This window comes from Pteronotus mesoamericanus, unplaced genomic scaffold (assembly GCF_021234165.1).
Source record: "Pteronotus mesoamericanus isolate MK-2021 breed Mesoamerican mustached bat unplaced genomic scaffold, CSHL_Meso_final contig_52, whole genome shotgun sequence".
In the NCBI taxonomy this organism is placed as follows: domain Eukaryota; kingdom Metazoa; phylum Chordata; class Mammalia; order Chiroptera; family Mormoopidae; genus Pteronotus; species Pteronotus mesoamericanus.
Window position 1 is genome coordinate 12,448,210 of NW_026555189.1, and position 25,839 is coordinate 12,474,048.

Genomic DNA, 25,839 nt, shown 5'->3' on the forward strand with positions numbered 1-25,839 from the left:
TTGTACCTGCTGCAAAAGGGATTAGCACACCAGGACTGAGGTTGATGAACAAAAACCACATGGAAATTAATTCCACCGTGAAGCTTTAGTGGAGGAAGTCTCTGGCTTCCCTCCCACAGGACAGTTCCTAGGGAAAGTCTGTATCCAGCACAAATGGAAAGAATGCAGTCACCATCCAGTAACAAGAGGATGACATGGCTCACTAAGCAAGTATTAGGGCACCTGGGGTGTGAGGCCCTTGTTTCCCCCAGAAGCCACTAGGGAGCAGCAAGTTTCTGGGATTAGCCCGTCATGTACCTGAGTGGAGAAAGCTAAAGCCTGGCTCAGGGATCCTCAAGGCAAGTGCACTGTGCTTCAAAGATTAGCCCTAGAGGATCCCTGGAACAGATGCCAGCTTGACTCAGTCACGAGTCATGTTTCTATAGTCTAGGCAAGTTAACCCTCTGCACAGAACTGTTGTCAGACAGGAATTTGCTGTGCAAGTCCCCAACCCATGATAGTAGGAATGTCCCCCTATGTTTTCACAGATGCTTGTTCTGAACCAAAAGCAACTGTGAGCATGCTCCCCTAAATTGTCTTTATTGAGCAAGTATGCCCTACCCCCCTTGTCTGAGATGGGCCAGTTTGGCAGAGAAAGATGGTCAGAAAGGAAGATTGCCTTGTAGTTCTTGCCTACCATTGATCAATTCCAAAATCTAAGGACAAGAAGCCCATAGTAAGCCAACAGGTTCTTCTGGGCCCAGGATGACAGTCTGAGGACATCACAGGACAGTTGCGCAATCCAGTGTGGCCATGCAGCTATGAAGGAGCATCCATTAGGCCAAACTTCCTGCTCTGGCTTCATCCAGATGCCAAACTGCAGCCTCAACACCAGAATTAGTTGTTTCCAGCTGTGCAGTGCTGAGGAGCAAGACTGAGGTTGTAGGAGCTTTTTTCCCAGTCTTCAATGATCTCCACAGAGGGGGGAAAAACAGAAGTCTCCACAAGTACCAAGGTCTTCCTGAGACAAGCCCCACCAGACCTCGCACCAGGAGGCAGGTGGTAGAGGAGTGCACTATCCTGGTGATCCACACCAAGGCGGCTCAGTGTAAACAAAGCCTGGTGTTGGGAACAGAAGAGGAGGATGCAGCCTGGTGTGAGGTTTTCAGGAAAAAAACAACCACCTCTAGCACCAAGGTGGGCTGGCGTGGGTCTGCACAGCAGCCCCTCACACCGACCTTTACAGAGGGGAACAAACTATTTGGTGGCTTGGGTCCATGAGACTTTAACAGCTGAAAGAATCCAGGTGATCCACCTGAACTCTAGAAGTTTCTGTCCTCTTAAAAGTTCGTACCAGAAACCCAGAGATTTACTTTATCAACTAGAACAAAGGCAAGGTCTCAAGTAAAATAAAGGATTATCCTTCACAATAGCAGTACTGCCAGACTTCTGACTCATGAATTGGTTCACCGGTCCTTGCTGAACTTGAGCCAGGTGCTTGTAACATGTGATCCATCTATACACTAAAGTGTACAGGTACATGAGTAAAAAAAGCTCTTAAAGGTAACCTTTGCAGGTAAGACTTAACAGAAGATTGTGCTAAAACCAAGCAAAGTCTGTGGTCAGTCTGACCTACCACCATGTAGAGACACCTCTTAAAGACAGAGGGCCTCGGCTTTGGTACTTTGGAATACAATCTTCTCCCCACGGAAGGATTTTGAACCAGAGGAAGAAATGGTAGCCTTTTAGGCACCTGAAGTCAGGTGCCTGGACCTGGTCAGAGGAAAACTTCCCATAAAAGCAGCCCCTTTGTAGAGACTCCTGGTTCAAGCTCAGATATCAAACTTGGAAATCACTGCCTACATCTATTAACCTAGCTAGCACTCTTCCCCCGGTGCAACTCAGTGTCTGTAAGGGATGCACAGCTCACCCAGAACAAAACCCAACCACCCATCCCCCGGCCCCACCACCATCACCTCCACCCCAGAGGCCCCACCTTCATGCTGGCCCCGACTCTGAGTCTCTTCCCATAGCTTACCAATGAGAGCGACCACCTGAGGAGGCCGTCAGCCCTGAGCCCCCTTACATAATATGGGCCAACAGGCTCCTTTAGTTCAAGAGGGTTGGACCCACAGTCTTGTCATCTGGACTTCCGTGGCTGTGGCCACAGGTAGCCAACCTTCCAGGCCCCAGGGGACTTCTCTGGCCTCTAATCAGTTTTCCTCTCAACCTTTCCCTCTTCAGCTATATCTAGCTCAGTCAGGACGCAAAAGCAAATGCGCTGGGTGACTCTGGTGACAGCAGCTAAATGAAAAAAGGAGAATTTAGCAAACACATCGAGCTACAACTCCAATCTAAACACCACAAGATGGATTAAAGCACATCTGGCTCCCGCCCCACTCCTTCCTTCAGTACTCTGTGCCAGGCTTCACCCCTCACTCCCCACAGGCCTCAACATCCCCAGTCCCATGCACAACTCCTCATTTTTCCACGTAGACAGCACTTTCAGAAGGTGGTGTTTTAACCCCAAAATAGTACTCGTAAAGATAGAACTGGTGATCGTATCAAGATCCAACGGGAAAAAGCTGTGGGGCAGCTAGTTCTCATGTGCCTCAGTCATGGGGCAGCCAGTTCTCATGGCCTCCAGCACTTCACTGGTATGGAGGAAGCTATTAGCCACTCCCCCACCTCCACCTCTCCACCTGTGTGTACACACACATGCATGCCCGGCCAGTGAGTGAGGTGCAAAGAGAAGCTCACCCAGGATGTTCCGAACAAAGCGTGGCCTCCGGGACTCTGGCAGGTAAACACCTAGGAAGTAGATGGGGACTCCGGAGAGGGCGATCCCAATGCCAATGAGTGAATTGATGGTGTCACTAAAAAGGGGCACAATCACCAGAAACAAGGAGCATATGCAGAACACGATGGGAAAAAACAGGCTCAGCTGAAATGGAGAGAGGTAACACATTAGGTAAAACTGGGATGGGGGAACAGGGCTTGGGGAAGAAGGCACTTTGGGGAGAGGGCCCAGCCCTCTTCGTCTGTCCAGAGCCACTGACCTTGAGAGGCCTGGGCCGGTTGGGCTCCTTCCAGCGAAGGTAGAGCTGTCCAGCCACAGACAGGCCCACAAAGAACCAGTAGCTGAAGCTGAAGTAGTTGATGAGTAGGAAAACATCCTCCACGGTGAGGTAGATGAGTGTCATGGTGCACTGGAGTGGGAGGGAGGGAGCAGGAGAGAGCAATGTCACCAATGGGGACCCCACAAGACTCCACCATCCAGCAGTCAGCACCAGATCTGCTAATTGCTAATTCAGCTTTACCAGATTATCTCCAATTCTCTTCAGTGACCCCCTGGCATCAGAAAGGTCATTCTCCACCTTAACCTTCAAGGTGGCATCTCTTCTGTTGGAGGGCCCTTCCTCCACTCAATGCCTCCCTTCTTTCTGCAGACACGTTAGTAATAAGCCAAACTCCCTTCCCCTTCTGATGGCAGACAGTGAGGCCCTTCTCATTTCAACCACCAACCTCAACATGAATCACAAGGTGCCTTCCAGACCTTTATACATGGGTCCTATCTACCTGGTATACAAATGGGTAAATGCCTCCAGAACCATCTCTCTTAGATTAGATGCTCTGGCTCGTACAGCTCAGTGGATTGAGCACTGGCCTGCAAAATAAAAGGTCGCTGGTTTGATTCCAGTCAGGGCACGCGCTTCAGCTGCAATCTAGGTTCCCCACCTGGGGACATGTGAGAGGCAACTGATCAATGTATCTCTCACACACTGATGTTTCTCTCCCTTTCTTTCTCCCTTCCCCTCTTTCTAAAAAGTAAAGAAAATAAAAGAAATGCAGATTAGCAAAATGGATCCATACCCCAGGGGAGAGAGGTATGACAGATTTGCCCCCTGCAACAAGAGCCCTGGAAGACAACAGCAGGGACTAGAGCCCAGGACAAAGTCAAATTTGCTTAAACTTCAAGAATAAGGAGTTCCCAACACCTATTTTTTCACCCCAGATTATCAACAAAGGATTTAACACAAAAAGAGGTCACTCTGGGCGAAGAAAGGGGACCTTGTATTGAGGGGAGAAAAGTGGGGTAGGAGGTGATTAATTTAAAATACAAACTGTCAGATCTCCCCTAAATTTATAAATGCAATGCTATCCCAATCAAAATATAAGAGGTTTTTGTTGTTGTTATTTTGACAAAATGATACCAAAGTTCATCAAGACAAACAGGAAAATTCCAGGGGGGAAAAAACTAAAGAAGTATCCTCTTTGTTTTCAGATATTCAGTATAAAGTTAAATAATGAAGCTTAGTGCTGATGGGGAGGATTAGTTGAGATGATGAAACATTTAAGAGGTATATTATACTTGGCATATATAAAGCATCTTAAATTATTACCCATTATTATTTTTATATGGTAAAAATTTGAACTGGAAAAGTGAATTATTTAATTAATGATATTGGCATAGCTGGATAGCCATTCAAGAAAAAAATTAAGTGAATCCCCACTTCAGTCCATATGTCAAAATATAAATTCCAGATGAATCAAAAATTTACACTTAATTAATGAAACCATACAAGGCCTAATAATAAGAAAAAGGAACTGTTTTTCAAATCCTGGAGTTAAAGTCTTTTTCCTCAGGGTCCCTGTTAGCTTTTATTTATATAATATCTTAGTGCAAATTAGAAAATGGTGGTCCTTCTTCAGGACTTTCCATTTGTCAGAATATTTTCATAATTCACTAATTTTGTTGGAAAAAAACACTTTACTGCCATCTACTATATATGACTCTATGATGTCTGTAACATGAATGGAGGCCTCTAGGGTAGCTGGTGTGTAACTGGTCTGACTTCTTTTCTAAATATGATTGAATACTTTTTTTTAAAATGGGAGCTGGAAGAAGTCACTGACATATAAGAAGAGATAGAGAAATCTTCTAAGATCATTTTTATATTCTTTCATAGCCTTTGCCTTCTCTAATGTGATGATGTTTTACTTTTATATTTTTAAATAATTTTAAGAAAAAAGAAACACTGTGAGGCTCAGGAAGTATCTCAAGAAAACTAGTATACCTCCCACCCAACAGCCTTCTCACAAAGTTAACAGGCATAGTACAGAGATACACCCAGTCCCCACATGCCTCCAGCAGAGCTTACATTGAACAATAAAGCAGGGATGGGTGTAAAACGCTCAATGTGGATCATGGACAGGAGGTCTGGGAGGTGACCTTCGCGGGAGCCCACGAAGAATAACCTGGAGAGACAAGAAATGTGTGAGCAGGATCCTCTTACTCAGCCATGCAGCCACACTCCTCGCTCAAAGTAGTCTCAGAGCCCCAGAAAAATCAGGGGGCACTCTCTCAGGAGCATCCCACGTTCTCTGTGCATGCCCAGTCCAACCTACCCCCTTTACCCACAGAAGAGGGTCTCCACCCTCTTCAACCAGGGCACCTCACCATTATCCATAAATCCCCTACCCCACTGTTACCCACTGACACCCCCATCACCCACAGACAACCCCACTTCTCTCAGTCACTGATACCCCACTATCATCCAATGGATGCCTCCCCCTGCAATCTCCCACCAGCACCCCAATCCATCCCACCAGAGGTACCTTCACCCTGCCATCCTATAAATTTCATACTTACCACAATGGCTTTTTTATTTTAAAGATTTTATTTATTTTTAGAGAGAGGAGAAAGGAGGGAGAAAGAGAGGGAGAGAAACATCAGCGTGTGGTTGCCTATCATGCGTCCCCTACTGGGGACCTGGCCCACAACCCAGACATGTACCCTGACTGGGAATCAAACAGGTGACCCTTTGTTTTGCAGGCTGGCGCTCAATCCACTGAACCACACCAGGCAGGGGCACAATGGCTTTTTAAAGAAAAGCAGCCAGACTTCTGTTGCGTTCTCATTTATCTTCTTAGAGTTCTTGACATGTGACAGGCCAGGGCAAACCTGGAGCTCAAAGAAACCAACCAGGCTTCCTCTCTGTGCCTAAAGAGCCCTACTGACTGGGAAACAGAGCCGCAGAAAAATGAGTGCAACCAAGGGCAGCCTGCGCCATCACAGACCACACAGCACTCATCAAGCTTGGGGGTGAGCTAGGGGACAAAAAGCTCTGCAAGAGACGGCCACATCTGGGCTGGGAAGAAGAGCTGGGGTTTGCCAGATGGTACGTGGGTGGGCAGGAAAACAGCATGGGCAAAGGCAAGAGAGGCTTGGAGGTGAAACAGTGTGGACTCTGAAGGTTGGTGCTAGAATGCTTGTAGTGCCAGGGCAAGGTGTGAGGAGTATGCTGGGAAGAGCTTGCATAAGAGGCCATGCTGTGGAATCTGAACAAGCATGACAGCCAGCTGTGGCTCTGAAGTAAGGGCCTAGCCCGATTTGATGCAGAGACTCTGGTAGCATCGTGGAGGCCAACTAGAACAGGGAGAGGCTAGGGTATGGACACAAGACCAGGCATGGAGGTAGGTCATTCATGATCATTGTCCCGTAAGAAAGGGGGCCTGCATGAGGGTTGATGTGCGCATGCTTGCATGCACATGCACACACTGGGAGAAGAGGGTGGACACCAAAGATAAAATCAAGCAGCAAGCAGGACGGACTGTCCACAAAATCACAACCATACACAAAGCACACGTCAGGCGCGCATTAAGTTTGAGATACTCGTGGGCCATCCAGGGGGAGCCACAGGAGTTGATGATGACACCTAGAAAGGTATCACAGGAGATGATGTTGGAGTTGCCTGACAGACTTAATCATCTGCACCAGGCAGAGAAGAAATGTGATAGAGGGGATGCTGGATGGGAATAATGTGTAGGTTAGGCAATGGCATCTTAGTACAAAGACAAAGAGAGCTGCATGGGTAATAAAGAAAAATTGAAGAAGGTAACACTGGCAGAAGCAGAAACAATGGTGCATTACCTGTCAGCACTGAAGTCCCCTTTATGTGCATGGCCAGATTCTTACTCTCTTGAGTCCTCCCCAACCCCACCCAGTCCATGCCACAAGACAGCTGAGCAAGGTTAGAAGGCACCTACCACCTAAACTTTTGGGGTCAACTGGCAGGGCCAGTTGGGATGCCTTTAGCATCAACAAGGATGAGACTACGGGAAGTACCATCTTTGGGTGGGGCAGCTTTTGAAGAGCTGTGTCAGGTACAACCTTGGTCACAGAAGGCTGAGGTGAGAGAAGATGATGCCATATTCTTTTACAAGGCCTTGACTTCTCTCTTATCTGGGTGCCCCAGGGAGGCCCCAAGTATATGGACTGGTGTGTCAAAACTAGTAAGAAGAACGACCAGCACAAAACTTTCTCTTATCCTCCTATATGCTCATGTGGCAAGTATGTAATGCCTATTACACTCCTGGCCTTCAGGATAGCAACATTTATAGGGTGAGTGGAAGAGAAATCAGGAAAGGAGGCTTCTCAGCTACCAGAGTGCCACAGAAGCCACAGGAATCATTTCACCAATACTGCAAAAGGTTGTTGGTATCACTTGCTTCGTGGGTCCAGTAGAATAAGAACTATAAAAGCAGGCCCTGGCTGGTACGGCTCAGTGGACTGAGCGCTGACCTGCAAACCGAAGGGTCACCAGTTCAATTCCCAGTCTAGGGCACATGCCTGGGTTGAGGGCCAGGTCCCCAGTAGAGGGTGTGTGAGAGGCAACACACATTGATGTTTCCCTCTTTCTCTCTCCCTTCCCCTCTCTAAAAATAAATAAATAAAATTAAAAAAAAAACCAACCTATAAAAGCAGGCTAAGAAGGTCATGGGTACCGTTAATAAAAACATTTTTTAGGTAATGGAAGCCAAAGTGTAATGGGTAGAAAAATGAGTGACAGCTGAAATGTAAACTATTCCCTCAAGAAATGGGTCCAGTAAGGAAAAGGGGAAATGAGAAAAAGCTATTCTGTGGCTTTTGTAAGAGGAGATGAAAGAAGCTTGTACAGAGGTGGCTCCAACTGAACATCCACCAAAGAGGCCAACTAATGAAGCAAAATGCTCAAGAAGGGAAGTGTGCAAACTTGACACCAGGTAGAAGAGTTAGCCCAGCTAGGCAGACAGCTCCTTTTTCTGCAACAACAGGAAGGACAGCCTCTGCAGAGAACAGGGGCCTTACCTGTTGGCCTCAGTGTTTTCTGCGAAGTGAGGGTCAGATTCATCCTGTACCATTACCTGGTACACAGCAAGTGCTCAATAATCCTGGAGCTGTACCATAACCCACAAGGGGCCTAGAATCTGATCCCAACAGGGTCCCTACTCCAAGCTATTACCTTTTTTTTTTTAAGATTTTATTTATTTATTTTTAGAGAAGGGAAGGGAGGGAGAAAGGGAGAGAAACATCAATGTGTGGTTGCATTTTGCGCACCCCCTGCTGGGGACCTGGCCCACAACCCAGGCATGCACCCCACACTGGGAATTGAACTGGCAACCCTTTGGTTCACAGACCAGCGCTCAGTCCACTGAGCCACACCAGCTAGGGCCAAGCTATTACCTTATTACCTTCCTTCTCTCCACCTCCTACCTATCTGTCCTTGTCTCAGATGGAAACATGAGCTACCAGCACACAAACATTTGCACAAAGTCAAGCCCATGCATACACACAGGCGTGTACACATGCATACACAGCCTATATTTCCAAGAGAGGGTGAAGTGAAAAGAAGAGCTCTTATGGACTTCACTGCTATAGCTCAGTGGATTGGGCACTATCCCACAGACCAAAAGGTCACAGGTTCAATTCCCCGTTAGGGCACATGTCTGGTTTGCAGGCCAAGTTCCTGGCTGGGGGTGTGCAAGAGTCATCGATTAATGTTTCTCTCATACATTGATGTTTCTCTCCCTCTCTTTCTCACTCCCTTCCCCTTCCTCTAAAAATAAATAAATAAAATCTTATTATTATTTTTTTTTTAAAAAGGAGTCCTGTAGGGACTCACCTAAAGCCTCAAAGAATAGTGGAGTATGTTATCAATGAAGCAGAGACATAGTACCTTGATGAAGCAAAGATAGATGCATTGAGGCCCCCGAAGCAGGACACGGCAACAGCAATGGGAATGGTCCAGCTGAATACGCCAAAGGTCTGGTCTGCAAATGTCTGGGGGCAGAACACAGAAGGTGGACTCAGCACAAGCCAGGGTTTCATAAGCCTCCTGCATCAAGGCTGTTGGGTCAAACGCAGTCACTGCTGAGCAGCCTACTCTCTGGCCCAGACATTACCTCACCCTGCAGAGCCAGAGTGGCTGCGGAAAAATTAAGCCATTCAGTATCATAAGATGATAGGCAAATGGGGATCCAGAGAGACTCACCACAGCCACAGCATCACTGCCAAGGACATCGGAAACGTTCAGCACTGTGTAATAAGCCACGTTGGTCAGAATGTAGATGAGCGTCACAATGGGCAGAGAAATCCCAATGGCCAGGGGCAAATTTCTGTCAGGACAAGTGAGACAGAACTACCTAGAACCAACCTCTCCTTGAGGTCAAAGTTCACCTGAGGATTTTTCTGACATTTAACAGTTCCCTGGCCTCTGGGTCTTTGAGGCACTTCTTCCCCATGTGGCCTAGAGTGGGTAGGTATCCCATGCCCTGGGCTCTTGAGAGAGAGACAAGGAGACAGAGGGAGAGAGATATCATGTGAAGATAGCTTGTGATCAATATCTGATGCTCGCCACACTAGGACCCCCCACTGAAAAAGGAGCAGTGCCCTCTAGAGACTAGAGGCCGGGCTGAGGACCTGGCTGTCCAAGCTTCAGTGTCACTACCACAGTGCAAGGTCCTAACACCTTAGCCCCAGCTGGGTCTGCTGCTGCCCTCTAAAGGACCTCTCCTTGAGGGAGGGCCCTGGTGTCCTCCAGTATGAACATGAGGGTGAGGAGCCAGGGCATTTCCCACCTGCCCTCATTCCCATCCTAACCCTTAATCTTTAATCCCTCTGAGCTGGAGGAGTAGGAAGAGATGAGAGACAAGGGGAGGGAAGAGCTTGCCCTCTACCAGCAGGAGTTCCAGCCATGTTGGGGAGTGAGAGCTGGGGAGTGAGAGGGTGAGCCCGCCTTTACCTTTCTGGGTTTTTGATTTCTTCTGTTACAAAATTAAGGGTATCCCAACCTGAGTAAGAGAAGAGGGCAGAGTAGAGGGCGAGAGAGATTTTTCCCATGTCCCAGGAGGAACCCTCAAAGGCGTCCTGAAAGTGCTCAGAGTGTCCTGTGGGAGGAAAGGTTGGTGGGGGTTCAGGGAGAAGGAAGAGAAAGGAGGAGGGGTGGGGAGAAGAGGTGGAAGGGGGGGAGTAAAAAAGAGAAATGGAAGATGGAAAAAAAGGAGAAAGGAGGAGGGTCAAGAAAGGAAGGGAAAAGTAAGAGGGAAGGGGGGAGAAAAAAAATATACAATTTAACACCAAAAGAATGACAACCACCAGCTCCCTATACTTTACCACCACCCCTCCTCCCTTATGAAAGTTCCTATTACTTTAGTAAAACTGGACAATCTCAGATAAAGAAGAGCACTCCTAGTTGCCTCAGATGTGACACCTGTTCCAAAGCCCTAGTGAATTTCCATTTCCTGCAAGTGACCTCACAGTAGGCCACAGCCCTTCGTCCTATTTTTAGAAAGCACCCTGTTTATCATAAAGGAGTCATTTTTCACTAACGATTAGACCTTCCTGTAGAATTGCCTTTCTTGTCCCCCGCCACTGCACAATTTGGTCAAATGGGTTTCTCAGTCTCATCGAGAGAACTCTGTTGCTCTATTTGCAGTGGCCGTGGTTACCTGGGGCATAAAATCACAGGCTATGTAAAAACTGGGGTAAATCTGGGTAGATTTGGGTCACCTTCACCCTTGAAGAACCAGCCTAGGCACTTGTCATTCTCCTTGGAGGCCTCCAGAGATGATGGACTTAAAAGCTCAGGAAGCAGCACCCAGGAGAGACTTTCCGGACATACTGCAGGTTTAACAAGACCCAGACTTCTAAGGAAGCCTGCAGTCACCCCCTGCAGAAAGCCTAGACCCATCCCTCAATGTGGCAAAAAGGGCTGGGTGTGCAGCAAGAGAAGGGAAAATAGACACGCCCACGTCCCTGAAGTGTCAGTCACTACACAAAGCAGCGGTTCCTAAGGCGCACATCTTGGTGGGAAAGATTACTCAACTACCCAATTTGACCCCAAGATGTTTCTGAGACCCCAGGGACATCCAGTTGGCTGGCTGTCCTAACCTGGCACATGTGCACACAGAGATGCTAGGGCAGCTGCTGCAGAATTACATGGAGCACGTCTTAAAAACACACCTTTTTCAACTCCTAACCATCCAGAGTTTGATCCAATAGGTCTGAGATGGGGGGAGGTCTCCGTGTCCCAGGTTATTATAAACACAGCCAAGTTTAGAGACAGGTGATCTTGAGAACTGGTCGTTAAATGATCAAGATATCCTGGGCCTGAGGACTTCCCTAAGGACTCAGGTGATCTTGGGAGGCCTGTGATCCTCCCTGCCAGTTTACTCTGATCCCAGAATAAAAATGCTTTCTAAAGCCAACCTGCAGAAAAGTCAGTGCCAACTTCACAATATTTTAATTTTTCTTTTTGACTTTGGCAGAGAATGCTGAATAAGAGCAAGTGCAGATGAAATAACCAATGATTTCCACACCCCATCTCCCTACACACACACCCACTTCTGCCCATCTCAAAAAGGGCCCAGTCTTCCCACTTGCTTGCCTGGCACTCACAGACCGAAACTAGGAGCCAGCACAGAGTTCACTCTATCTCCACTGTTTACTTTTATGACCTAATTGTGACCCAAGTTTTAAGAGCTTCTAGGTCCCAAGCTGGCTTCTTACAGTGCTCCTAGCCCCCTTAAAGGGGAAGCAGCCCTGAGGGAGGGCGGACTCATGTCCATACGGCCAAGCCAGCCCAGCCCACGAGGCCCAGGAACAGACCTCTTGCCCTCGCGGACACAGTCTAGCTTGTGCAAAGAGCCGAGCAGTAAAGCTAACAGAATCCCCATGTCCTCCCCTGGAGTCCCCCACCCCCTTCCCTCCTCACGCCCTTCTCACCCTGGCACAGTTTCACCAGGCCCATGATGATGATGGCAATGAGCGCTAGGACCTTAGCGTAAGTGAACGTATCCTGTACACGTGTGCCCCATTTGACATAGGCACAGTTCACAAATGTCAGCAGACCTAGAAGAAAAACCATACAGTCACTGGCAGGCTTGAGTTGAGGGTACAGAGGTCCAACCTTTCTTTACAGAGTATATCACTTCTGCCCTATCTGCATGCACTAAAGCATATTCATAAATTCCTTTTTTTCTTTTTTTGAGGGTATGTTTATTAAAGCTGGGGACAGTGAAACAAGGAAGGGCTCAGGATAGAAGAAGCGACAGGAGAGAGCCTCGGAGGGGCTGTTTTGGCTCCCTAGAAACATAGGAAAGTGAGCCACAAGGGACTGTGTGGACTCTCTGAGAAGTACAAGTCCCAGTGACAGAAGTGAGCCACAGTCAGGCTGCTGTCAGCTCACTGAGAAGCCAGAGAAAAGGGGGCCACAGAGTCAGGTTCCGGGAGGTAGCCGGGACAAGTCGTCGTTGCCCACTGCTCCCCTGGTTACAAGTCTCCTGGCGACCCTTGGAGTTTAGAAGATGCATGCCTGAGAGGGAAGAAAGGCGTGGGTGTGCTCCCAGCACAGAAAGTGTGTCCAAATTCATAAATTCTGACAACCAGAACCATTTTTGGAAATTCCCCCCAGGCCCAGGAATGGTAGACTTCACCCTACCCTTCTCCCCTCAGACTCCCAAGGTTCCCAACCATCCAAGGCTCCCCTCAGACTCCCAAGGTTCCCAACCATCCAAGGCACAGGACATATCCATGGCCACCTTAGACAGTAGAGACAAGAGAGGCCCACTAATAATTGAGGTGAATTTGAATGTAGGTGGAGTATCACCTAGGAATTAGAGAGGCAATGTTTTTCATATAAGGATTAAAAAAAACCCTGTCATGTGCCTAACAATTTCACATACATCCTCTCAATTAATTCTCAGAACCCCAAAATATAGACATTTTATAGGTGAGAAAACCGAGGCTGAGAGGCTGACTACCATTCCTAAGCTCATAGGGACCCCACTGATATCCCCCACCCCCATTTCTATTCCAACTCACACTCCCTCCCCAATTCTGGGTGAGGGCCAAGGAGAACTGAGCTCACCTGGGAGTTCCCTAGGCTCTTGTTGGCACTGCTGGCTTTACGTTCCCATTCCTCACACACCTCAGTGGTACCTGGGCCCTGTGTTGGGATCCCAGTACCTTACCCCTGCTAAACAGGGACTGCTCTGATCCACAGGGAAGACACAAAAAACAATATACGAGGGGTTCCACAGTGACACCTCTGATTATTGCCTGAAGCCTCCAAAAATAGAACTTTTATATGAACCTCAAATGTTATTGCAAAATATTTGGGCTTATCCTCCAGACCACGTTTACCTGCTCCAACCTATTTTGCACTCTCTCCTTCAGCCAGACTCTCTCTCCTGGTGCCAGATAGACATGAAAAAGAAATGCCATTCTCTCCTCCTCCTGCCATAGCTGACAGCATCTCCCACTTCCCAGGGGTCTAGCTCTAACCCCACTTCCTCTGTGAAACCTTCCCCAAACATACCAGCCAGTCGCTCACTGAGCTCCCTTTCCCCTTAACTCTATGGCATTCCCGCTCCACAGGACAGCTTAGTGTCTCATGCTACAGTCACATGAACATCTGTCTCAAGAAAGTCTTTCCCTCAGGCATTTGGATGGTACTTTTCCAAGGAAACGATACATTCTTAGGAGGAAACAAAAACATTTTGTTTTCTTAAGCTTATTGCCAAGCAAAGAGGGGAAATGATGAACTCTGGTTAGAAACAAGATGATGATGACTTTCACTTAACCAGGAATTCCCTGGAACAAGGCAATTGTCAGAAACTTGGGCATTCCTCTACTCAAATGGAGAGGAAAGGCTAGGGCCAGCCTGTGGATATAAATATGGTGGCTGAACAGCCTTGAAGACACTTTGAGAGCTTTCACTCAGCACTCTAGCAAATGACACAGGTGCTTACTAGTCAGTCATATGAGGTGGGGCTGGGAGATGTGGGCAATGGTCAAGGGGAAGGGAAGGAGATCAAAGGAATGCATGCTGCTGGCCGGCCTTCCCAGGGACCTGCCCTGCTAACTTAAGTTCACTGTGTGGGGCTAAGTCTATATCAGTTGAACAAAAGGATTGCCTAGTTTATAGCTACCAGTAATCCACAGACCCTTGTGCAATACAGTAAGCATATTTTGAGGTACCTGCCCACCTGCCGGACCCCTTCTTGGGAATTGCTCCCCCTCCACTCCTGTGCATGATCAAGCCAGAGCCTGGGCTCAAGCTAAGCCTATTGGATGGTCTTTCGCAGGAACATGGAGTTGGGGTACCAAGAGACTGGATCTATCTAGCAGCAGCAGAGTCAGGACCACAGCAAGTCAAAGTCACATACAAGCCCTTGTGAAAAAGAAACAAAAAACACACAAAAGCAGAGAAGGAAGTAGGACTACAGAAAGAAGTGAGAGCCTGTACAGCTTGTAAGAAAAAGACACAGAAATACACGGAAGACAGATGCAGAGGGGAGAGAGAGAGACAAGAGACAAAGACAAGAGGACGCAGGGAAAAGGGGACAAAAAAAGAGAAAGGCGGACATACAAATGAAGAGGCTGCCGCACAATATCCCAGCTGCACCTCTGGCTTGTAGCACCAAGGGGTGACAGCAAGACATGGAGAGAAGCTGATGTACTCCTCAGCACAGGGACAGGCACTCTCATTTCTGCTCCTTTGCCTCTCCTCAGCCCTGCTACAAACTTCCCCCAAGGCTGAGTCCCCTCTGCACACAGTGGTCACTCAAAGACTAGTGCTGAAGGACTGCGTGAGAGCGGCGCCTCTGGGGGTCCCTGCAGAACCTCTTCTGAAAGGCTAGCTGGGGGGGGGGGGGGGGGGGGTAACAAAAGAACCTGGTCACAGTGGCTGCCTCTGGGGAGGAAGCCTAACACCTCGAGAGAGTGGGAGACTTTTCCATTGCATATACCCTTTTATGTTAGACCTATTTACCATGAACATATGCTTCTTTCTCAATAAAAATAAAGATACTTACTTAACAACATGCAGCCAGCCAGGGAGCAGGGCCAGGAGTAGGGTAAGGCACCTGGGGCACAAACGTCACAGAGACACTCGCTGTCAGAGGGCCACTTGGCAAACATCCTTAAATGCTGGCCCCAGGTGCCTTGCTTGCTTCACCCAACTCTCAGCCCTGCCAGAGGACAGAGAGCTCTGAAAACAGCCTACCCAGCAGCAGTCAAGTGTTCTCAATGTTTTCCTGATTCTAATTAAGAAACACAATTTCAACATCTGATCCTCACCCCGCCCTAACTCCCAGAACACCCAGCCCCATCTAGCAGCATAGACTATCAGCACTCAAACACAAGACAACAGGGACAACGATTCAACTACCACAAGCCTTCTGTGCTCTCCTAATCTCATTTCCTTGCTGGAAAGCCTGCGTCAGTGAGTGGAGGACCCACGTGAGGGGTCTTTACGGCTCTCTGGGGGCTTGTTGCTGAGAAAGGAGTATTCATTCCAATAGCAGATATAGACCCAACCCCAAAGCAGAAACAAATCCCCAAGTCTCTCTGTGCCAAAGACTGCTAGTTATCTTCTAATATCTGTTTTTCCACTTTTCCTTAGTAATAGAAATTTTAACTGGAATCATGGCTGCCCCAAAATAAAGTTGACACCACCCAACCTCTCTTGCAGAGAAGTATAACCAGGTAACTAGGTTCCTGGCCCAGGATGTAAGCGAAGTTTTATGTAAAGAAGACATCAGGAAGTATCTTTAAAGGATGAAGCATGCTTTTCTTTATCCTTCCTGACAGCTACAGCTTGAGTAGCCATCCTGGACCACTGGCCCGAAGTCACATGCTGTGGATGGCAGGGCACTAAGGCAGCAGAAAGAAACCTGGCTCCCTGAAGAATTATGAAGTCATCCTACAAGCCCCACCCTGTCTACTCTTAACATGTGAGGAAATACATTTCAATATGTGTGAGCCATGCTGCTTTTGGTCAACAGTTGTTTGAAACACAATCTAACCCTGAATAATGCATGTGCCCCCCAGAAAGACCTGCACCTCTCATACTCCCTGAGGAGGAGTTGCCTGGCAACCAGAAGCTGTGGTCCTGGTTATGCAGAGAGTCACACATCCTTTTCCTAAAGCAACAGGGAGAGGAAGGAACCCTTCCAACTCCTCCCACAAAACAAGCGTGGCATTACTAAGGGGTTATTCAAGGACAGAGGACAGTAATCCTTAACAAGAAGGTAGGAAAAGGAAAAAGGTGTGTGTGGGGGCGGGGGGGGTGGCTACCTACAAGTCTATTAGGAGAGACATGTTCTATGGCAGGAGAGGCAAACTCTTCCACATGGAGATCCCGTAATCAGGAGCTACCTCTTGGGATATGTATGACTATGTACTGTATGTGCCTTTTTAAAAACCTCTTTGTTTTTAACTACACAAATATCCACAATTTAATCTTAGTATCAAAACTTTCAACCTATATGTAGGGTTAGAGTACAAGGCCTTTGAACAACTATGGTCAGGACCTAATCCCCTCTAGGCCTGTCACTGTCAGAACATGAAAACTGTCTACCCACGGCAGTGACTGACCCAAACAGGGGCATACCACCTGCTCAGAACCCTGTCCAGGCCTGAGTTCAAGACAGCAAAAGACAACAGAAAGCTATTCGGGTAGCACAGTGTTTCTTCACTCCAGCCCCAGCCTTGACAATATTTCTCCCCTTCCTCCTCCTCCTCTTCGGTCTCAGGTGTGAGCAGCCCTCTGCTTTGATGCTGATATGTCAGTGCTGAACTGACTTCCATGTTGAAACCTTCACTGCAAATACTTACCAATAATAGTGTAAGTGAGGCCACATAAAAAGCAGGACCCCACAACAATAAACATTCTGGCAAGACCTAAGCCAAAAACATATACTTCTGCAGTCAAATGAAGTACTTGTACAGTGGTGGGCACTTGGCCACAGAGGGGACCTATGCACCTCAACAACTGCCATTTTCCCCTACAGTCCCATAAGTGACTGAGAGTCCGTAAGTATACCGAGTTCAGTCAGCAGCTTGAGGTCCCACCCACCACTGAGTCCAAGATCCCAGAATATATATGAGCAGAATGCACATTTAGAACAGATTCTCAGCCTCAGCACTCCTGACATTTTGGGCCAGGTAAGTGTTGTGAGGGGCTGTCCTGTGCATTACAGGACACCCAGCAGCACTCCTGGCCTCTACCTGTTAGCAGCCAGCGGCACCCCTTCCCAACAGCTGTGACAACCAAAAATGACTCCAGACATAACCAAGTGGCTCACGTCTGGTTGAGGACCACTGCTCTAGGATAATGAGTAGCTAAAGCAGCCTGAAATCCAAAACTTGCTTCTTGGATCTCCCTGCCAAGCGTAACCTAGGAATGGGGGTCGGGGGTGCAGCTAGAAAACCAGCATCTAAAACAGCAGCATCTTTGGGGGCCACGAGAGTAATACAAATGAGCAATGGCAAGCATGTCTGGGTGTAAAACAGGGGGACTGGACGACAGAATGGACAGGGAACTATTAATGTTCCATTTAAAAGGAGCAACCACTATTGAAATGCAGCTGACTGTGTCTGGCAGGAATTGGGCCCAAAGTTTTTAGAAATTTTGATTTTTCAAGAGAAAGGACAAGTCCTGATTTTCAAATGTTGGCAAGTAATTTAAAAATGTTTAGACACTGTGCAGGCCCGACAAATATATCTGTGGGCCAAGTCTGGACCAGAGTTTGCAGCTCTGCCCTGGAACTGGTTATATGGAGACCGTCTGCGCCCTTTCTTCTAGAATGGAACACTAGCCGTAGAGCCTGTCATGCTTATAACTTCTTTGGGCAGCCTCCCAACCAACAACTTGGGCCCATCTCATGCCTCTGTTTCAAGACTAATTTAGTCCTCCTTATCCTACCCAAGTCTCACCCTGGGTTCAGTGCAGATCTTTGGTTTTTCCCTAATTATGACCTCCTTGGCTTCTTCCAATTTGTGTCTCTTGAACTCAAGCTGCTCTTATTGCCAGCCCTGCCCGAGGAGACTCCCTCCGTCACATCACGGCTTTGCTGGATGATCCATCAATCTGATTCTACACCTTCCAAGAAGAAATGTAAGCTGAACCCTGAAGCCTAGTCAGTTAGGATGGAACATAGTTTTATGACTTGGCCCAATCTCTAACAAGTTCCTGCCTTCAGGACTACATGATAGAAAAACCTGGGCTTCTGGGACAGAAGGCTTGCTGGAATTCAGATTATGTGAAATCTGGGTATAAATACATTTGAATGAGAGAAGCTGTGACTTCGCATTTCTAAGAGGTGAGGTCTCTCTTCCAAGCAAAAGACTGTCATGTAGGGATGGGCTTCCTAAGCACAAAAACAATGTGAGAAATCGTAAAGAAAAGAAGATTAACAAATAAAAATATTCTGCATAAGAAAAAATTATAGACAGAGGTGCCCTTTGACTTAGTTATGCTTGGAATTCACCCTCAGGCCAACACAGGCACAATGCATAGGTCCTCTCAGGTGCTCAGAAAAGAGTACAAACTCACAAAACCTCTAGAAAGCAACTGGGTAACATATAAAGAACCTAAAACAGTTTCTTCCTTTAGACACAGGGATGTCCTTTGTATGGGGTAGGGCAAAAGCAGGTTTACAGTTGTCTGTATGGAAAATAATACAATAATTAATTAAAATACCAAAGAAACTGTGTTTCATGTACTCATAACTGTAAACCTACTTTTCCCCTATGCTGTATAATTCTATGCTAAGAAAATATTCAGGGGAGACAGAGGTATAAGAGGACTAAATGGTAATGGAAAAAAATACAATAAAGATTAAATAAAATATGCAGAAACTCTAAAAATGATTTACACATAAGATCCCTACAACAGCATTATTTAGAACACGAGACTGCACTTACTATATGCCAGAGAAGTCCATGTATTGATTCACTTATTCCTTATAAAAGTCTCTTCAGATAAGTACAATCACTATTCCCATTTCACAAATGATAAAACAGAGGCAAGAGTTAACAAACTCCTCCAAAGTCAGCAGCTACTCAATGGTAAAGATGGAAACAAACCAGTCTGCATGGGAGCCTGTGATTTTTTTTTTTTTTTAATTTATTGGAGAGAGAGAGAGAGAGAGAGATCAATTTGTTGTTCCAATTATATATACATGCATTTTTTGCTTCTTGTATGTGCCCTAACCAGAGATCAAACATGCAACCTTGGCCCATCAGGATGACACTCTAACCAACTGAGCTACCTGGCCAGGGCCTAGGAGCCTGTGACCTTAACCCACTGTACCACACAGCCAGGAAACAACTTCTGTGTCCCCAAGCCATGTTTTCTAGGAATATTTTTGTTTGTTTTGTTTTGTTTTGTTTTTAATTTTTTAAAAACTTTTTCAATTAGCCCTGACCAGTGTGGTTCAGTTGGTTGGAGCGTTGTCCTGTAACCAAAGGGCTGCAGGTTCAATTCCCGGTCAGGACACATACCTAGGTTGTAGGTTCAACCTACAATCCAGGCAGAGGCACAAGTGACCCTGTATCCCAGACACATAGGATCCCTAGGTGTGTATAAGAGGCAACCAATCGATGCTCCTCTCTCCAGTCCTCTTTCTTTTAAAAGCAAAGGGAAAAAAAATGTTCTCAGGTGAAGATATAAAAACTTTTACTTTTTTTCATTTACAGTTTACAATCAATATTATTTTGTATTAGTTTCAGGTATACAGCATATTGGTTAGACCATCATATACTTTACGAAGTGTTTCCCCAGATATTTCCAGTACCCAATTGGCAACATACATAGTTATCATTCCTCATCCTGCACTTTACATCCCCATAAAATTATAAATATGCTCAGAAGAAAAATATTGGAAGATTTCTCACATAAATAGAACAATTGTTCTCTGGGAGGTAAAATTATGGGTGATTTTAATTTTCTTTTTTTCTAATCTTTGCATTTTTCAAATTGGCTCTATAGTCTGTTACTTTTTAAAAGATTATTTATTTATTTTTAAAGATGGGGAAGGGAGAAAAAGAGGGAGAGAAACATGACTGGTTGCCTCTGACATACCCCTAACCAGGGCCCTGACCCAAAACCCAGGCATGTGCCCCAACCAGAACCAAACTGGCAACCCCTCAACCCTCGGGGTTACAAATTATTGTAAAAAAAAAAAAAAAAAAAGAAAGAAACAGCAGGCCCTGGCCAGTGTGGCTTGGTTGGTTGGAGTGTCATCCAGTGCACCAAAGGGTTGCAGGTTCAATACCTGGGCAGGGATTTAAAAAAAATAAACACATACTACTTCAAAAAATGTTTTCTTTGAACAACGTTCCCCCAAAAAGGGGGGGAAACCCATGATAAAAAGCAGAATATAAAGTTATATGGAAAGTATGACACCAATTCTATAAAAGGGAGACATGAAGACAAATTGAACTATTAAAAGTCCTCATCTCACCCTGGCTGGTATAGCTCAGTGGATTGAGTGCCAGCCTGACAAGCTAAAAGGTCACTGCTTTGATTCCTGGTCAGGGCACATTCCTGGGTTGCAGACCAGGCCCCAGGTTGGGGGCCTGCAAGAGGCAACCAATCAATGTATCTCTCTCACATCTCCCTCTCTTTCTCCCTCCCTTCACCTCTAAATAAATAAATAAATAAATAAATAAATAAATAAATAAATAAAATCTTCAATCTTAAAAAAAAGACGGGCTGTTAGTTTTTAAAAAAAGTCCTCATCTCTTGGTGGTAGATAAAGGATGATTTGAAGTAAAGTTAATTTCCTCCTTGATGAATATGTTTTATAATCAGAAAACCTTCCCTTTTTTAGAGAGCTCAGTCAGGCCAGAGTCCCCCAACCAAACCCTATCAGATACACAACTGAGTAACCTCCTTCCCTCTTCCCAGGGGCATCTGGGGAGGGATTTCGTTTAACATTTGTCTTTAACAAGTTACTTAAAGTTAGGAGGCAGTGTACTGTACAGTCCTCTACTGCTCTGCTAACTCCCCAGTGTTCTTAGTCTATTTTTAACATTGTAGACAAACTACATATTCTGCCAAAGGTTTTGCAGGCAGAGATATGGAAAGAACAGAGTACAATTAAGTGCCTCTGGCAACACAGCACTAAGGAATGCAGGGAATTCTGGGCCCCCTCTTAGCTAAATAAAACATTAGCTCTATATCACTGGCTAAATTCACAGCAATCCTCTCTCCCTTTCAGTGACTTCACACAGAGTCCCTCCTTACCACCTCATAAGAGAAAAATGAAAATAAAGAGGGGTCCACAGAAACCCAAATATGGGGTAGAAGCCACCCACCTTCCTCTCACTGGCCCCAGGTAGAGCTTGTTTACGAAGTCAGTGTAAAGAAATCTGAAACACCAATGGGAAAAAGCCATTTTGGTGTGGTGCCTGCTGCTTAGAACAGACTGTGAGGGTGACAGGAAGAAGTGGCCCTGTGGTCCTGTGGGCCTGAAGGATAGCGCCTTGGGAACCCCATAATCTAGAGAAGCCCATTTCCTCACTGGTGCCTTTAAACTGGTTTAAGATAAAAAGCTGGGAAGCAAAACAGCTTTTTTTTTTTTTCTTTTGAGCAACATAATAAAGGCTTCAGCCCTTACGATTTTTTTCTGGTTAAGTTACAACTAATAATGTTGACTCCAATCAAAACACATTACGAGACAAATATAAGACATGCAGCAACCTGTCACATAGACTGGGGAACAGAACTCAGGGACAGCCAAGAATAAAAGGAATGTGAGGCATCAAAAGCCACAAACAGATTCAAACTTCTCCCCCACCCATCCTTCGCCCTTATCTCTGGACCAAATGACTTTGGTGAAATTACTTCTTGAAAAGATTTACCTCTTTTCCTCCCGGAAAGCAAAATATATTGTTCAATATAAGGTATTACTAGCATTATTAAGGTAACCCACACCCCCGCTAATACTCCCCCACTTAGCCCAACACTCACATATGCAAGCAGCAGCGAGGAGACGGCAGGCCAGGTACGGGGGATCACAGGTAGGAAAGGAGGGCTGGATGATGTAGTTGGCGAAGGTGATGGCGATGATGGCCTGACTGGTGGGCTCAACAATTAACAGGGAGGCCCACAGACGAATGAAGGCAATGAAGCCCCCAAAAGCCTCTAGAATATAGGCATAGCTGGCCCCAGACTTGGTGATGGTGGTCCCCAGTTCTGCATAGCAAAGGGCACCCACAACGGAGAAAAGCCCACCAATGGCCCATATGACCAGTGACAACCCATAGGAAGTCGTGTATGCCAGAACACCCTTGGGTGAAACAAAGATTCCTGAGCCGATCATATTGCCCACCACCAAGCTGATGCCATTCAGCAGAGAGATCTCCTTCTTCAGCTGCATAGTTTCTGTGGTCCCTTGAGGTGGCATGTTGTCATCTTCCTCCCTGGGCTGGCCGGCCTCAGGAATGAAATGATATGCAGACGCCTGGCTCTCCAGCTCCTTGGCTTCCATGGCAAATGTTTCCTTCACACCTGTGTTTACTACAGCCTGGCAAAGAATATAAGTATGTCAGTCTAAGGCAGGATCTGGGGAAGCTCTAGTTTAGACCTGCAAGGCAGGCAGATTTCCCTGCCCACCTCTTATGCAGGAACAGCATGCCTCATGCACAGACCTAAATACAATGAACCTGTCTCAGTTTCCACCACAGGACTCAGGGAAATGGAGGTAGGCAGACCGCCACAGCTCCCAAGAAAGACTCCATAAGAGCTCAGGCACAACATGAAGGCAACTTCCAACAAGAGGTACCTACCTGGCTTCATGCCCATGGTAGGCTGGCACGGGGTTTATCCACAGCGTGGATTTTGCTTGAGATAGAGTTTTTGCTGTGTTCTTACCAGCTTAAAAAAAATGCAAACCTGCCCCACAGAAAAGACCAGAGTCCCAGCATCAGGTTCACAGCCTTAGCCAGCCTGAATGTCTTCTCATTGTCTATACCCAGGTAATCCTACCCACTCACCTCCACCCAAACATAAACAGGGACTTCTGCACTGTTCGGCCACATGTGGAAAGGACTGTAGCTTCTATCAGGCTGGCAAAGAACATGAGCAGGTGGTGGGAAGGGCTAGGGAGATGCTAAGATAAGGGCATGATACTATTGCAGAGACTGGATCAAGGAGAAAACCTTCATGAAAATACACACCCTGCCCTGACTGGCATGGCTCAGTTGGTTGAGCATCGTCCCACAAGGTGAGAGGTCACCAGTTGGGTTCCCAGTCAGGGCATATGCCTGGGCTGTGTGTCAGGTCCCCAGCTGGAGCACATGCAAGAGGCAAATGATCGATGTTTCTCTTACACATGGGTGTATCTCTCCCTCTCTTTCTCCCCCCATCCCCGCAGCTCTAAAAATAAATAAATAAAATCTTTTTCAAAAAAGAAAGAAAATACATACCCATGTGTCGTTATTTTCAAAATACCCACCTTACTTCCTACATTGCTACATGCCCATTCAACACCTTTCTTTTTCCAAAGTGCCCAGAGAGGGCTAACAGAGTAAAAACAGATGGAGAAAGAACATCCAGAGGGCACTGTAACCTGGGGCCCATCCGCTATTGGTTTATTCGTTCTCCTCCTCAGCACACCCCTCGCTACCACCTGCGGTTGCAAAGAGATTCTCCCAGAATAGGAGCCAGGAGTCTTGACACCCCCATCAAAGCTATAAGGTTCCTCTTATGCACAAATCTGGTTTTGGAGGCACCCTGAGGAGAGATGGTGCACACTCAAGTGCGCTCACACACACCATCACCTTTGGATTCGAGTTGGGCCAGTCCAGAAACCTCAAGGAAGTTGGATTCCACACCAACCCACCTACAAAGGACCCAGGCTCTGTCAGAGGAAGCCAAGCACCTTCCTGACCCTCCCCGCAGCATGGCCCTCTCCCTCCCTCAATGCCTGTGCCCCGGGAGTCAGGAATTCAGACTCTCTATTCCTCACTCGTCTTCCGAAGAAAGGAATCTGGTAGGCCATTTGATTCCCACCCAGGAGTCAGTCCTTTAAGGGCGCAGAGACAACGTCCAAGGATAAAAATGGGATCAATCAGTACGTTATCTTCTCAGAAGCCTCTCATCTCAAAAATGGATGTGCTGGAACCTTGCCTCACAGAGCTGACGCAAGAGACCCAGGACCCCTGAGGAGTGAGCAGTTCTCAGGGAAAACCCCAATCTCCACAGCCTCACTCCAAACTCCTGCCTTACCTGTCTCAGTGCCCTTCCTGAGTCCAGACCCGAACCGAAGTGAAAAGAACTTGTCTGGGGCACTAGGAAGCCTTCCCTCGTTCCCAGGGGAGTTGAGCCAGCCTGCCTCTGCTTGAATGAGGCCTCGCTGGGAGGTGGCACCACTTTCTTTTCCCTCCTGGCATCAGGCCTGCAGGGTTCCCTATGCAGGCACACGGGGACATATTTGTTTTCATATGTCTGTCAGGTGAACCCAGGCAGCCATGAAAACAAAACAAGGAAGTAGCTGAGGAGCCTGTATTCTCACATGAGTCAGAAGCAGAGAGAACTGGGCTGTTCTTTTTCACTCAGCTCAACACAGGCAAACAGAAAAACTGGCCCCAGTGACCACTCTGGCCTCCTCCTATTAAATCAGACCCTTGCTGGGGGAGGGGGGCGGGGGGGGGCGGGGATCAACCAGGTATTGTTTTTGAACTTCTGACACCAGATGTGTGGGTTTTTCCGCAGCAAACATTCTGCAACACCAGCTGGGTGCCCTACAATTTAACTAAATTCTGACACTATCTACCCAGGGATAGTGTCAGATCCCACAGCTTAAGGGCTCAGTCCCCCAAAACTGCCCCTTCACCACCACTTCAGATGCCAATCGCCAAGTCCAGGTTGTGACCAGTGCTTTTGACTGACTGGCTATAAATAGGGGGTTCCAACTACCCCCTTTTTAAGTTTAATTAATTTGCTAAAGCAGCTCACTGAATTAAGGAAAACTTATGAGATTACCAGTTCATTATAAAAGGTTTTATAACTCAGGAACAGCTAGAGGGAAGAGAGGTACAGAGCAAGGCATGTGGAAGGGGACTTCGAGTGTCCCTGCTCTCTCTGGGTGCACCTCTCTCCCAGCACCTCCATGTGTTCAACAGCCCAGAAGATCTCCAAACCCCACCTTTTGGGATTTATTTACAGAGCCTTAAATACAAAGGTATGAATGATTAAGTCACTGACCATGGGTGATTGATTCAACCTCCAACTCCTCTCCCCTCCCCAGAGGTTGGGACTGGTCTGAAAGTTCCAACTCTAATCACAAGGTTGGTTTCTTGGCAATAGGCCTCCATCCTAGGAGGATTTAGCTGCTTTCCAAAAATCATCTGATTAACATAAACTCCAGCAGGTTGAAAGGGGCTATAATTGAAATCCATTTCATTTCACCTTTATTGCTCTGGAGCTACTTCCGAAACAAAACTAAATATTATAACAAAAAAAGTCCCTATGGCTCTTATATATGAAATTACAGGAGCTGTGTGCCATAAACAGTGGACAAAGATGAAATATATATTTAATTACAATTACCATTACCACAGAGAGGAGAAAAAAAGAGTTAAGTTCATTTCACAGGAAAATTAAATCTGGTATAAAATGGGATCTCCTCAACTTCCAACTTCCATTTAGGATGTAGAAAGCTGTGAAAAGCTTCACTCCCACTCCTATAACAAGAAAAAGTTAAATAATCTACAAAACCATAAACTTTCCCTGAAGCCATCAG

The 25,839-nt window shown here is 46.7% G+C and overlaps 1 protein-coding gene across 3 annotated transcripts in view; it reads right to left on the reverse strand.

Annotated features, from left to right (window-relative positions):
* Positions 1–1,964: 1,964 nt before the first annotated feature.
* SLC7A6 (solute carrier family 7 member 6) overlaps positions 1,965–25,839 on the reverse strand; it is a 31,266-nt gene continuing 7,391 nt past the window's right edge. Inside the window, exons 1-10 of one of the 3 annotated variants that reach the window (XM_054579285.1) lie at positions 24,324–24,431; positions 22,065–22,620; positions 12,026–12,151; positions 10,044–10,188; positions 9,294–9,417; positions 8,979–9,082; positions 5,142–5,238; positions 3,039–3,188; positions 2,740–2,923; positions 1,965–2,283 (exon numbers count right to left, since the gene is read on the reverse strand). In XM_054579285.1, the coding sequence (XP_054435260.1) occupies positions 2,189–2,283; positions 2,740–2,923; positions 3,039–3,188; positions 5,142–5,238; positions 8,979–9,082; positions 9,294–9,417; positions 10,044–10,188; positions 12,026–12,151; positions 22,065–22,584 (1,545 nt within the window). In that variant the 5' untranslated portion in view covers positions 22,585–22,620; positions 24,324–24,431 and the 3' untranslated portion in view covers positions 1,965–2,188. Of the gene's footprint in view, positions 2,284–2,739; positions 2,924–3,038; positions 3,189–5,141; positions 5,239–8,978; positions 9,083–9,293; positions 9,418–10,043; positions 10,189–12,025; positions 12,152–22,064; positions 22,621–22,882; positions 23,387–24,323; positions 24,432–25,839 lie in introns of those variants that run through there. The other 2 variants (XM_054579283.1, XM_054579284.1) reach the window with 2 other exon arrangements.